Consider the following 15,174-nt stretch of genomic DNA (forward strand, 5'->3'; position numbering starts at 1 on the left):
GAGGTGAGTGGTGTAGTGGTGAGGTGAAGTGAAGTGAAGTGGTAAGTGGTGTGAAAAGGTGAGGTGAGTGGTGTAGTGTGTGGTGAGGTGTTTCCTCTTCTGCATCCTCACACTCCTGACATCCAGTAAATCCTGATTGTCAGCACTGTCCGGAGTATGCGGACACAGCACAGTACATAACACCTCACCTATACACATGGACTGAGCACTGCTTAGAATCTCGCCGCGTCAAATGACCGTCTCCTCCTCCCCCCACCTATGCAGCGATAGCTCCGTTAACCCTTTCATACACTGTCAAGCGAATTTTAACTCGAAGCGAGTGTTCACCGCGCCGCATCCTGTCGGCTCCGAGTCCAAATACAACAAAACGCTAAACGACAAGCGCTTCCTTCCCGCGCCTCAGATTTGAAGGCCGGTGCTGTTACCCTAGCAACCACCCTAGCTTCCAGCTCCGCCCCCTTAGCGAGCACTTCGTCGGACATGTAACAAACGTAGTCCCTTCTTGGGGGTGTGGTAATGGTGACAAGGACCAGCCCCGGATGCCGATTGGTTACTAGTCCGAGTCTGCTTAGGCTCACTCCATGCCGGCTTCCAATAGAAACCGAAGCCGCTCCCGTGACGTCGGTAGTGCGTAGCAGTGGTGGCCAATCGCAGGCCGGGAAAGACATCGCTCGGTGTTTGCGTGACAGCTGAGCATTCTCTGTCCTGGTGCTGAAGAGGAAAAAGTTCAACATATAAAGAGGAGGGAAGGGTGCAGAGCGTTGACAGACTGCCGGCGTCCTGAGGAAGGTGAGCGCTTCCATCCTTCTATAATACACTACTGTATAATAGTATTATTATGATATAGATCATTATATATGTATATTAGAATCATACATATAACAGGAGATTTACTAAGACTGGTGCACACAGAATCTGGTGTGCATAGCAACCAATGGGCTTCTAGGTTTTATTATCAAAGCTTAATAGGACAAGCTGAAGTTAGAAGCTGATTGGTTACTATGTAAGGCTCCAGTTTTAGTACATCTCCCCCATAGAGCGACCGAGCACCCCTAGATCGACTTAGAAGGGGTGAACAGACAAAAAACATCAATCATTTACAATCATCATACAATCGCTGCCCACATATCAATATGCATGTTTATTATTTGTGATCGTTTAATTAGAAACAAACATCCAGCTTGTATTTCATTGCATTTTTATTAGACATATAGTGTGCATATTTATTAGTAGATGATTGTGTGTTTATATATATATATATATATGTATATAAAATATAGACACTGGCACAGTAAAATAGGTATTGTGTGTATGAATTTAAATATATATACAGTATGTGTGTATAGATAGATAGCTATGTACACCCAGTAGAATGTATATGGGTATTGTGTTATATAATGTGTTAGGACAAGGACTGCCCCGGATGTTGCTGTATTCTCTATAATGACAATAGTATATATGTGTTTGTTGCAGACTCCCCTGAAAACCCCATTGCTCTGTCACTCTTCATGTACTAAGACTCCTCGATGGCTTCCAACGACAGCATCCTCAGCTCGGCATACCTTGCTGTTGAATACATTGACTCTCTCCTGCCAGACAATCCTCTACAACGACCATTTAAACATGCCTGGATCTACATGCTGGACAACTACACCAAGTTCCAAATTGCCACATGGGGATCCCTCATTGTCCATGAAGCCATCTACTTCATGTTCTGCCTGCCTGGCTTTCTCTTTCAGTTCATTCCATTCATGCAGAGGTTTAAAATCCAGCAGGTGCGTCCGTCTTTACATATCATTTTTCCTCTTTATCAATAGCTCCAGATATAATCTTTATTGCATAGTTCCATCAGTCCAGCTTGGCACAGTGTAAGTTTGTATATCTTATACCTGAAGGACCTCGGGGGAAGTTGAGAATCACTGTAGTAGTCAATGCTACTACAGTCAAAGCTCCGATCTTTTCAGGTTTCGGATAGGTTCACACTTGTGTGGGTGGTTGCAGCTGCATATTCACACCTGTTTTCACGGCTGTCACCTCCTGCACCGAAAATCGCTCTGCCACTCAGGAGATGCTTAGGGGGGTGCCATTAACCCTAATGGCACCCACACACTGGGTACCGCCCTTGTGGTTTCACATGGGCCTGTGTTTTCGGAAAAGGTACAGGGACCTTTTCCCTGCATTATCTGAAGGCAAAGCAGTCCATTTAAATGAATGGGCTGCTGTGCCCATACAAAATGCATCTCACAGAGCTGTATAAGTGTCAACCTAGCCCAGTGATGGCGAACCTTGGCACCCCAGATGTTTTGGAACTACATTTCCCATAATGCTCATGCACTCTGCATTGTAGTGGAGCATCATGGGAAATGTAGTTTTAAAACATCTGGGGTGCCAAGGTTCACCATCACTGACCTAGCTTTACAGGTCAGGGCTTACCTTCTGCACATTGACCACGGGGTTTCACTTGCTTGCCATTGTTGCTATTCCTGGAACACCTTGTATTGGAGAACTGAGATGGTGATTTAACAATCTCCACCTTGTCCAAACTGAGAACTCCTTATATCCATTGAAAAAAATATACAAGGCATTCTGTTAATGGCAGCAGTGCTGAGTAGGGATGAGCTCCGGCGTGTTCGCATGGCGCACGTGCCGAGCCCGCCAGGAAGTCGGCACGGGGCAGCGCTAATCACAAGCAGTGAGACATTTCCCGATGTGCGGCTGCAGAGATCGGGAAATGTCTCCCTGCCTGTGATTAGCGCTGCGCCGTGCCGACTTCCTGGCGGGCTCGGCACGTGCGCCATGCGAACACGCCGGAGCTCATCCTTAGTGCTGAGCGAGCGACCCCTTGAGGTCACTTCGTAGAGAGGAATGCACACAGGACCCAGTAACCGACTACTACGGTGATTGTCAGCTTCCACAGTAGCCCAGCAGGTATGAGATATGCCCACTTACACTGTGAATGTGTGCCCTTTGCCACACCCGTTCCCCAGCCCCCCCCCCTCCCCCACGACTAATAAACCCAGAAGCGGGTTCACAGCTGTCAATCCTTGTAGCTAAGGATGTAGCAAATTAAGCACAATCTGTGCTTGATTAGCTGCAGTGGAGGTTAAGGGAAACATTGGGGGCCTCATAGACCCCTGAAGTCTCCATTAAAAGCACCTGTCACCTGCCCAAAGCTATCAGATAGGAGGGTATCACATAGCATGTTAGCCCCCTTGTGATAGCAATAATGTTAAACAAACAAAGAAAAAAAAAGATCTAAAATACTTTCAAATACACTGCATTCACTTCCATACACAACCCAATTCAAATGAGCATGGTAGGGCGAGCATTTGTATGTAAATATAAATTGCGCCAGATATGAGGTATCGCTGCAAATGGAGTGAGAGCAATAAATCTAGGGCCCGTGATTCAAGGTTAACTTCATGCAATGATATGTGATATATGAAAGCTATGGAGTCTCAAAATCCATGCTTAGTTCTTGTATAAGTAGCATGGACTTTAGGAATATGGTTGGACTTCTATTCCTTTACGTAATGATTGTTTGCTTGATATATTTCCAATAATTTACATTACCCATGCTTTCATTTCATTTTAAGCATTTATTTTTACGACATTTATAGGAAAGTTTCAAAAACAAAAATTAATAATTAGAATACTTAGGCCCCTTTCACACTTGTGCGACTTGTCCTGGGACTTGGGACTGCAAAGTCGCATGACAAGTCATACCCCTGTGATTTCCAATGAGTACCATTTATATCTGTGCGACTTCAAGTTTTACTGACTTCAAAGTAGTCCCTGTACAACTTTGGTCCGACTTTGATGCGAGTTACACAGGCATTCCCTGAAATTGCATCAAAATCGTGCGACTTTGAAGGCACGGTAGTGTGAAAGGGGCCTTACAGTGATGGTAAATAGAACCGGTCTAAGCATATCATATGATGTTATATTCCTCTTAAACTGTTTTTAATATCCTGGTATATTGATGTTCTGTAACCCATATCTGGTTATTTTTGATGGCTACCATAAGCTAATGATAGGTGACATGTGACTGTCACATAAATCTTTACCAGTATGCGGATCATTTCACTTTGCTGTGTTTGATTTCGGTGCTCAGTGTTACTTTATCTTTATAGCAGGTTATTTTTTATATACTGTACCATTGAATTTTTTAAAGCTCTTCAATGTTTCAGACAAAGAGCTCAGTAATAGCTATACATAATATGTATCTGTACTTTGTATATTGGAACTGTTGCAAATTAAGTTTATTGAACAGACCTTCACCATTAAAATGTTTAACAGCTGAACCACTTAGGGGTTTTCATGAGAGTGACTTCTTGATTAAATGCATTATAGAATGACGGGAGCATTTCAAATAGTTTACACAAGATTTCGAAATATTTGGACTATGTGAACTTTTCCACTGTGATTTTGGGTACAGGGGGTCCCCGGGTTACAAACAAGATAGGGACTTTAGGTTTGTTCTTAAGTTGAATCTGTTTGTAAGTCGGAACAGGTACATTTTTTAAGTGTAGCTCCAGCCAAAAAATCTATTTTTAAGTTTTGTAGATAGCATAGGGAAGGGTTATCACCCCTGCAACATTTGTTTTGCTGTCTGTGTCCCTGTTCAGAAGATTTCACCTCACTTTCTGTCCCAATGACAATTGGATTTTGAAAATTTGGGGTTATTAGGGAAATAAGGATAGGTGATAAAGCATCAGTGGAGACACCTTTTTCCCATATTAACTCTTACAGGAGTGAATTTCCCTTCCTAGGGGTAGATTTCCTCTCACTTCCTGTTGTCTCCCTCCGTTTGTAAGTAGGAGTCGTTTGTAAGTCGGATGTTTGTAAGTAGGGGACCCCCTGTATCGTGTATAAAAGAATTGTTCACAAGAGCCCATCATAATTTTATGATGTACCTCGGGTCTCATCTACACTGGCCACTGTCAAACCTGTGTCTATATATGCGTTTAGATGACATTTATAAATCTGTGTTATCGTTCACAATGTATGTTTACCTGGATTTAGGTGCAGTTTACCTGTGTTTAGAGAAAATAGCATTCTGTGTGTCCAGGATCCAATTATAAACACATATAAACGCAACTAAACCGTCTTTGAAACAGGAACATATAAATGTAGGGAAAAGTGATCTGGGAAGCATAAAGTTGCTTTTACTTCCCACATCACTTCTTCTGTGTTTAGAAAAGCTAAACATAAAAGTGCCAGTGTGAATGAGGCCTGAAACTGATTGGTTGCTTTGCCCATTGTTAGGAGCATTGCCAGAAATTGAAAATCTCTGATTCCCCTTTTGTCAATGTAGAGTCTAAAAGTATCGCTGTCATCTCATCCATGGAACCCCAGGGTTCCACCAGAGGTTGATAAGGCTTCCTTGACCTGAGGCTGATTTGCCTCTCATCTGAAGATGCCTCCATAGTTTAGGACCCAAACCCACTTGGTAGAGCCAGTGGCATGACACCAGTGATCTTTTTACTCTCTGCGAGGGTAGCATTCTGACCACCACTGTAAAGGGAGCATTCTTGCCACATCATCAATGTAGGGGACATTATTTTCACTGCCCCCTGATAAATTCATACACCCCAAGACCTAAAAATATTTCAAGGGTTCCTCTGGGGTGAAAAAATTAAGAAAGGCTGTCCTGGATGTAACACATACTGGCACGTGTAAAGTCAGTGGCTTTTTTTTATTTATTTTACTTTTTTTTTCAACATCTTGTGTATTGACTGTATGCTTATTACTGGCATCTCATGTTCTGATTGTATCCATATATCATTTATTATAGGACAGGCCGGAGACATGGGAAGGCCAGTGGAGATGCTTTAAAATGCTCCTGTTCAATCATTTCTGCATCCAGCTTCCTCTGATCTGCGGCACATACTACTTCACAGAGTTCTTCAACATTCCATATGACTGGAATAGCATGCCTCGATGGTGAGAGACTTTTATCAGTTTTAAAGGAAACCTAACAGAAGAGAAATGGGGGGGGGCTGCCATTGATGATCTTTCTTAAAACTGACAACGCATGGCTTTCATATTTAATCACGGTGTACACGGAATAAAAATTCTGCTGAACCAGCCAACTTTCGGTTCATGTGTACTGCTGTCTATTCAACAGAAGCTGGTCTAACAACCGGCTTTTGTTGATCGTTCATGCAGGAAAACCAACATTTGATCAGCATCCATTGGCCCCCGCTGCTGTCAATCAAATCCAGTGACATGGGAGCGGGGCCGCATCCCACTGTCAGTGTCAATGGATGCAGCAGCGGGACTTGGGAGCGAGCCTGCATGGGTGCCCCCATGGAAAGCAGCTGGATTCATTGGTTTCTATGCAGAAGTGAGCCTGATTTTGGACTTTCCAACTTTAGTAAATAAACCCCGTTGTGTACTTAAAAGTGGGGTATGCCTGTACTTATTTTCATTAATCAGTGTCTGTAAGATCTGCCTGGAGTTAACCTATAAGTGCATCCCCAAAACCAAGCTAAACAACAAGCTTGCAATAGAACTCACAAATGTGCATATCTGTTCTGTGTTAAATTCAGTGTTGAATAATAACTGGCCTGAGTACTGTAAAGGGGAATTGTAACACAGAAACTTCTGTAAAACCCAGTGCTTTCACCTCCCAGTGCAGTGCCTAGGTCTGCAGTTAATCTGAAGTTTTATGCTGGCCATACACAGGTCAATCCTCAAGCAATTCAACAACTTTTATTTAGCTTATTTTTGCACAAATGTTAAAATAGATCAAGGCAAACAACAGCATGGATGCACTCAAAATGGTCAAGATTACCTTGAAGTGTTCAATTGAAAAGTGGTTGAAATTGCCTGAAATATCAAATTTAGAAAACCGCATTCAGCGAAGAGAGATAAAATAACAAAAACAAGTATGACAACTGATGGACCCTGACAGTTCCCAGGCCATAGGGAAAGTACATGATATATAACTGTCATCCTGTAGTCAGTCCAGCACTTGTTTAAATGTGTGCATACAGTTACTAAGCTGGATACAATCTACAGTACCTTTGCTTGATCCTTAATTGTATGTTCAGTTGCAGATGTTATGTTGAGGTGAACACAGAAGAATAGACATCTACAAAACACATTCTTATCTAATATATTTCTCCAATTTTTTTTTTTATGTAGTACTATGTCCCATGTTTCTACATGCTTTGTAAGCCAGCTACGAGGTTGGATGGGGTGACCCACCTCCCCCCCCCCCCCCCCACTCGCCCCACCACCCAACAATGTAGCTAGCTAGCAAGAAGACAGCTGCTTCATAACTGGTGCTTCTCTCTGCTCTAAGCACTTGCCCAAGACAAGTGGTGGCAGAAAGAAGGCTGACATGCCCTATCCCTTAGCCCCTTGTCACTTTCTGCCATATTCCTATTGACATGCCCTATCCCCTGGCCCCCCTCCACTTTCCGCCATATTCTTATTGCCGCCGCTTGTTTTGGGCAAGTACCTGGAACGGAGACAAGGTTATCAAGCAGCCATGTCCTTGCAAGTACATTGCCTGATGGCCCCGGGAGAGAAAGGAGGGGGGCACCCCCTGGGGACAGAGCACTTAAAATATTAAAGTGAGAGGTCTTCTTTAAGCATAATATATTCTTGCGTGTTTTAAACTGATAATAGCGTCCGCCTTATGTTAGTAGTTACATAGGGAGTATTGCATAGAAAGTAAACTGTTTCTGTCTATGTATCAACTCCATTGCTTTGCTTTTGTGATTACAGGTATGTATTACTAGCGCAATGTTTTGGTTGTGCCGTCATTGAAGATACCTGGCATTATTTCCTCCACCGTGCACTTCACCACAAACGCATCTATAAGTACATCCACAAAGTACATCATGAGTTTATGGTAATTACAGTTTCTTGTTTCTTCAACTGAATTCTGTTTTATGAATAATATTTTCTCTTTAAATAAAGTCTGTTACTGATGGATTGGAGGTACATGGTTATAATGTGCTGTATGTGTTGCAGTCTCCATTTGGGATGCAGGCTGAGTATGCACATCCTCTGGAAACACTGATATTAGGAGCTGGATTTTTTATCGGAATCATGATTTTCTGTAATCACGTCATTCTTCTATGGGCCTGGGTTACAGTCAGACTTCTGGAAACAATAGATGTCCACAGGTAAGCAGAGTTCATATCTAATAAACATTTGCTTGTGACTTGTGCTAGCTGATTTTACTATAAAGTTGGACATAAACAGATCGAAGTTCAGCAGGCATTGGCTGAATTTCGATCAGTGTGTGGCCGTCCCTGTTTGATAGAAGTGGATTGTTAGATTGTTACTTTGTCAAACCTACAAGTTGAAACACGGTGGGGGGGATTCCTTCCTCAGTCTCATTTGTGTGGATGGAGGAATCTATTTTTTTTCCTCTTTCACCCTGCTTGCCAAATGAAAAAAAAAATACTACTCATCTAGTATCGGGGCACACCACCCCTGTGAGGGTATATCTACCTTTTTCACCCTGTATACATTTTGTGATCTGATTCTGTATTTATTAGGTATGGAATGACTTTTTATCTTGTATGTTATAGACGCTTCTACGTCTTTTTTAAGTATTACAATAAAATTCCATTTTTACCCTAAGAGGTGGTGGCCTGTTAAAGTCCCAATAAAGGGGGATCTCTTTTTCTATGATTCTTATTGGATGGAGAGCGTCTGTGAACAGCAATTTTCAAGTCTTGTCACAGATTCTCAATTGGATTGAGGCCTGGACTTGGGCCATTCTAACACAAGAATATGCTTTGATCTAAACCATTCCATTATTGCTCTGGCTGTATGTTTAGGGTTGTTGTCCTGCTGGAAGGAGGACTTCTGCCAGAGTCTCAAGTCTTTGGCAGACTCTTACAGGTTTTCTTCTAAGATTGCCCTGTATTTGGCTCCATTCATCTACCCATCAACTCTGATCAGCTTTCCTGTCCCTGCTGAGAAAAATCATCCCCACAACATGATGCTGCCATCACCATGTTTCACAGTGGGGATGGTGTGTTCAGGGTGATGTGCAGTGTTAGTTTTCCGCCACACATAGCATTTTGCTTTTAGGCCAAAAGGTTAAATTTTGGTCTCATCTGACTGCTAGCAGTGTCCCCCACATGGCTTCTCGCAAACAGGACTTCTTATGGCTTTTTTTCAACAATGGCTTTCTTCTTGCCACTCTTCCATAAAGGCCAGATTTGTGGAGTGCATGACTAATAGTTGTCATGTGGACAGATTCTCCCCCCTGAGCTGTGGATCTCTGCAGATCCTCCAGAGCTACCATGGGCGTCTTGGCTGCTTCTCCGATTAATGCTCTCCTTGCCCGGCCTGTCAGTTTAGGTGGACAGCCATGTCTTGATAGGTTTGCAGTTGTGCCATACTCTTTCCATTCTCGGATGATGGATTGAACAGTGCTCCGTGAGATGTTCAAAGCTTGGGATATTTTTTTTATAACCTAACTCTGCTTTAAATTTCTCCACAACTTTATCCCTGACCTGACCATTCCTTGGCCTTCATGGTGCTGTTTGTTTACTAAGGTTTTCTAACATACCTCTAAGGGCTTCACAGAATAGCTGTATTTTTACTGAGATTAAAGGGGGTGTCAGAGTAAAGGGGGTTCACAATTATATGCCACTTTGTGTTGGTCTATCACATAAAATCACTATAAAATAAATTTACATTTTTGGTTGTAACATGACAAAATATGGAAAATGTCAAGGGGTATGAATACTTTTTTATGGCACTGTAGAACAGTGGTCTCCAAACTGCGGCCTTTTGCTTGCTTTTATCCGGCCCTAGGGCAGTATTTCATTCACGGACATCAACCAAAGGAGCATAGTTCCTCCCAATAACACCAATGATGGAGGACCATTCCTCCCAATGGCACCAAGATGGGGCACAATCTCCCAACAACACCAACGATGGGGCACAATTCCTCCCAACGACACCAACGATGGGGCACAACTTCTCCAATGACAACAACAATGGGGCACAATTCCTCTCACTGGCACGGGCCATTGTATAATAGGTTTGGAAACCCCTGATCTAGAACAGTCTTTCTCAACCAGGGTTCTGTGGAGCCCTATGGTTCCTTAGGAGGTTGCTAGGGGTTCCTTGAGCAGTGAACAATTTCTGCCTCTCACATAATAATCACTGACAACTATCTTTTTTTTTAAGCTATCTTTAAGGCCCCTTTCACACGGACGGATAGAATGATGCTTTTAGCGCAGATTTTCTCATTTTCTACCGCAGCTAAAAGCACACAATGCTTTCCTATGGCCCCATTCACACACTGCATTTAGCGTTCTGTGCGGATAGAAAAGAACAGAATTGACTGCGTCCAGGAGCGATTTAGCGCAGCTATCCGCACATAACCGCAGGTAATCGCAGTGCACCGTTTCAGCTGCAGATAACAGCGCCGAGCTGCTCATCAGGAAAAGTGAATGATTTTTCCTTTCCTAATGAGCGTCAAGCACGGGGATCCGACTCGGATCCCCACCAATGCCCGGCACTGTTTGGTATGAATCTTGAGGGGGAACTCCACGCCAAATTTTAAATAAAAAACCGGCGTGGGTTCCCTTCGGTCTGGTATGGATGTTAAGGGGAACTCCCTACACCGAAAAAATGGCGTGGGGCCCCCCCCAAAATCCATACCAGACCCTTATGTGAGCACGCAGCCCGGTCGGTCAGGAAAGGGGGTGGGGACGGGCGATAAGGGGTCCCCCAGATCTCTGCCCCCCACCCTATGTGAATAAGTATGGGGTACATCATACTCCTACCCATTCACCTAGGGAAAAAATGTCAATAAAAAAACACTACACAGGTTTTTAAAGTAATTTATTAGACAGCTCCGGAGGTCTTCTTCCGGCTTCGGGGGTCTCTCCAGTTCTTCTCCGCGCTCTCTGGGTCTTCTGCCGGGCTCCTCCGCTATCTTCTGCTCTTTTGCCGCTCTTTTGCTAGCGGTGGCCCGGACTTTTGCCTTCTGCCTTCTTCCCTCTTCTCTTCTTCTGATGTTGACACAACGCTCTCTCTGGCTGGAATGCTCTCTGAGCGCTCCGATGTGACTTATATAGGCAGTGACCCCGCCCCCTTATGCCGTCACAGTCCCTGGGCATGCAGGGACTGTGAAGTTTTAGGGGGCGTGGTCAACATCACCCGGTTATATAGGCGGGGTCACCGCCTATATAAGTCACATCGGAGCGCTCAGGGAGCATTCCAGCCAGAGAGAGCGTCGTGTCAACATCAGAAGAGAAGAGGGAAGAAGGCAGAAGTCTGGGCCACCGCTAGCAAAAGAGCAGAAGATAGCGGAGGAGCCCGGCAGAAGACCCGGAGAGACCCCCGAAGTCGGAAGAAGACCCTCGAAGCCAGAAGAAGACCTCCGGGGCTGTCTAATAAATTACTTTAAAAACCTGTGTAGTGTTTTTTTTTTATTGACATTTTTTCCCTAGGTGAATGGGTAGGGGTACGATGTACCCCATACTCATTCACATAGGGTGGGGGGCAGAGATCTGGGGGCCCCCGTATGAAAGGGGGCTCCCGGATTCCGATAAGCCCCCCGCCCGCAGACCCCGACAACCAACGGCCAGGGTTGTCGGGAAGAGGCCCTTGTCCTCATCAACATGGGGACAAGGTGCTTTGGGGTGGGGGGGCCGTGGGAGGGCGCCCCCCTCCCTCAAAGCACTCACCCCCCCATGGTACGGTTCAGGAGGGAGGGCGCTCGCCCGTCCCCACCCCCTTTCCTGACCGACCAGGCTGCGTGTTCGGATAAGGGTCTGGTATGGATTTTGGGGGGGACCCCACACCGTTTTTTCGGCGTAGGGAGTTCCCCTTAACATCCATACCAGACCGAAGGGCCTGGTATGCTCTTGAAGGGGGAACCCACGCCGTTTTTTTATATAAAATTTGGCGTGGAGTTCCCCCTCAAGATTCATACCAAACAGTGCGAGTCGGTACCCTGTCGGGTTGCCATGGAAATGGCAAACCGCAGCTAAACGCAACCGCAACTAATCGCACTGTGCAAATGCAGCTGATCGCAGTGCCTGGAGTCTTGAATTGCACAGGAAAAAAAACATGCTTTTAACTGCGGCAGAATAGCCATCTGTGTGAAAGGCGCCTAAGAGTGGGATTCTTCCCAGTCACCATGACACTAATGTACCATTGGATTAAATTAGAGTCATAGATAAAGGAATTTTTGGCAGGGGTTCCTTGAAACTGAAAAGTTATTTCAAGGGTTCCTCAATGTTAAAATGATTGAGAAAGGCTGCTCTAGAATGGATAATTACAGAATGTGGCCCTTTTTTTATTATAACCCTGAATAGAGACGATACATATAAAAATGAAATGCTTTCTATTTTGAGTATGTAACATAACTATTAAGATTTGGCCTTTAGGTCTGCATTGGATACAGTCAGCCATGCTGAGACAGATGTGAGGGCAGAAGATGATGCATATTAGAACCAGCATTACTTTCTTGTTATAGTGCATGTGTAGCTTCAGAGACAGGATAACTAGCCAGAATATGTTTTTTTTTGTGTGCATTTAGACAAATTTTACTGATGTCACAAGAGAAATGAACCTTGTATTATATGATTAATATATCATTTGATGAACTGTCAATCATCTAACTTAACATTAATCTGTTCTGTGAATTGCCTTTGAAATAATACATCCATATCTTTTTCAGTGGTTATGACATTCCTCTAAATCCATTACACCTGGTCCCATTTTATGCCGGCGCCCGTTTCCATGACTTTCATCACATGAATTTCATTGGTAACTACGCATCAACATTCACATGGTGGGACAAACTCTTCAACACAGACTCTCAGTACAACAGTTATAGAATAAAAGTCAAGACACAAGATGCAAAGAAGACCAAATAATTTATTTTTTAAACGCTGCTTAATATTCTAGCATTCAGATCATGCAATGCTCTTAATAAATCCTCACAGCTATCACAGATGGAAGAAGACACGGACTTGTATGCAACTTGTCTGCAGAAGAGTAATGTGTGTGGAAACCAGCAACAAACCGATTGTCACCTGCCAGCATTCAGATGTCGCATTGGCCTTAAAGTCAAACTGAGAACCCCAAGTGACCCAGAACTCTTTAGACACAGTCGATAGCTACTTGCCATGTGCAACTTTTCAAAAGGATATAGAGACTGCAAGAATGGTTCTTTTCTTGCCTTCACTTTGGTGATGGCTTTGTTCATATAAAAGTGAAATGCTTGATTTTATTTTTTTACATAATACATGTTATAATTATTTAACATTTTTTCACAGTCGAGAATGGTGTCTTCTCCACTGTGGCAATCACTTTGATTCTCTATTTTTGTTGATGGTACAAGTTTTTCCAGGAATTTACACCTTACCCTGCTCACAGTGCTGTTTTAGCTGTTGTAAATCAGGGCCTCCCTCAAACTGAATTATTTGGCTCATTTAATACTGCAACGAGCAGCAACCAGTTGGCAAATATTTGTCACAATTCTTATTTCTGTAAACCGAGAAATTTTTTTATTATGGTTGCTTTTTGCATTTCCATTACCTTTAAGCATAGACCAGAGACGTATACAGTGGAACTGTAGTTTGGTGCTTCTGTTACCTGCATCTATTGCATGTAATAAATGGTTTTGTAATGATTGGTCATCGAATGTGGTGATCGAGATCTCATAAGAACTGTCGACCACAGGGAATGTCCTGCACTGCTGAAGTCATCGTTGGGCTGTCTCAATCCATAAAATAGAAGCATACCCCCTTATCAGAAATGGCAGCACAGGGATAGCTCCACAGTGGGCTGTTACAGTTCAGGTTTACATGCACAAAGCTCAGATTCAAAAAAAATATGTCATTCAAGCTGCTTATATTAATTTAGGATGTGCTGCTTTTGGTGGATGGGTTTTATGTTGCACTTTTATCTTTTCATTTAAAAATAGTGTTGGTACATAAAAAAGGCTTTTCAATATATGTCAAAATGACCGTACATTGTTGTAAAGGCCACAAGCTTAAACTGCTTTGGTGTTTCTTGCTCCCAATGCAAACTAACAGCACAATTGACCACCTTTCACCCTTCATTTTCCACTCAAAAAGAATGGATGATCAATTTGCAATGGTTAGCCCGATCATCTGATATAATTTCCTGGTACAGTTTGGCATATCTGCATATTCGTGGAGAAAGCAAGGCTCATTGCTTAAGACGTGGCTGTGTTGATATCCTGCTTTGCTTGGGAACCTTACATCAAATTAGATTGATCATGGGTTTTCTTTTTTGGCTGTACACGGGTCAAATTTTATAGTTTTATAGTCATTTTCGGTTGACATACCAACAGCAAGATGGCTAATGTTCAACTGACCTGTATGTGCCTGGGACTGGTCATAAATAGCTCCAAACCTGCAGTGCATTAAGTGAATGTGTGAGATTCAGGCTGTTTGCATGTTACCCAAAAGGGATAATGAATAATTTCACCATCAGAAGCCTTCATTATCACACACAGATCTTCAGATTAGTTGACAATCTCTTTGTGACAGAAGCCAATTAGAAGAAACATGCTAAGCACATCATGTGTATATTACACATTATCATCCGAGTCACACTGAGGATCACAGCAGGTTCGAGAAAACGTAAATGCCTCACTGCCTAGTCTCTCTGAGACATTTTGTTGCGTTTAATATGCTTATTTGGCCACCCTAATATTGAGAGCCTCTGATCCATACCCCTTAAAGATAGTCAGCACTTACAGTTTGTTAAATCATCTTTAACTTGTTTTCAAGTCATTTTTTTCTGTTTTGTAATGGTGAAATAAAATGTTAATCAATCCCTGGTTTCTGTGCTTTTGTTTGTAATTGTAATACTAATGTAAAAGGGCTTTAACTAAGTACATGGTAACTGGTCTCCTCAGTCTTTGGAGAACTTTGTCAAATATTTCAAAAGAGCCCCTTCACCTTTCTCCGTTTGTCTTGCTCCCTCAATAGAGGAAGGCAATACAAAGATACAGGTGGTCCTCTAAAGATTTCATCATTGAAGAATGTTGCATACCATAAACAACTCATTCATTTAATGTTGGTCAGTGTTTTGCACTAGGGAAACACAAGGGGGCGCCAGACTAAGTGCAGTATTAAGATCAACTTTGTTTATTAAAAAGACAGTGAGCAACTCTCACGTGTGTATACATAAGCAGTC

At 43.1% G+C, this 15,174-nt stretch overlaps 1 protein-coding gene across 1 annotated transcript; it reads left to right on the forward strand.

The window, feature by feature from the left end:
- Positions 1-633: 633 nt before the first annotated feature.
- MSMO1 (methylsterol monooxygenase 1) lies at positions 634-14,810 on the forward strand. The gene is made up of 6 exons (XM_073606087.1): positions 634-789; positions 1,474-1,775; positions 5,798-5,946; positions 7,741-7,867; positions 7,990-8,144; positions 12,680-14,810. The coding sequence occupies exons 2-6, from the start codon at positions 1,527-1,529 to the stop codon at positions 12,876-12,878; spliced, it is 879 nt and encodes a 292-aa protein (XP_073462188.1). The 5' UTR covers positions 634-789; positions 1,474-1,526; the 3' UTR covers positions 12,879-14,810.
- Positions 14,811-15,174: the final 364 nt, after the last annotated feature.

This window comes from Aquarana catesbeiana, linkage group LG01 (genome assembly GCF_042186555.1).
Source record: "Aquarana catesbeiana isolate 2022-GZ linkage group LG01, ASM4218655v1, whole genome shotgun sequence".
In the NCBI taxonomy this organism is placed as follows: Eukaryota; Metazoa; Chordata; class Amphibia; order Anura; family Ranidae; genus Aquarana; species Aquarana catesbeiana.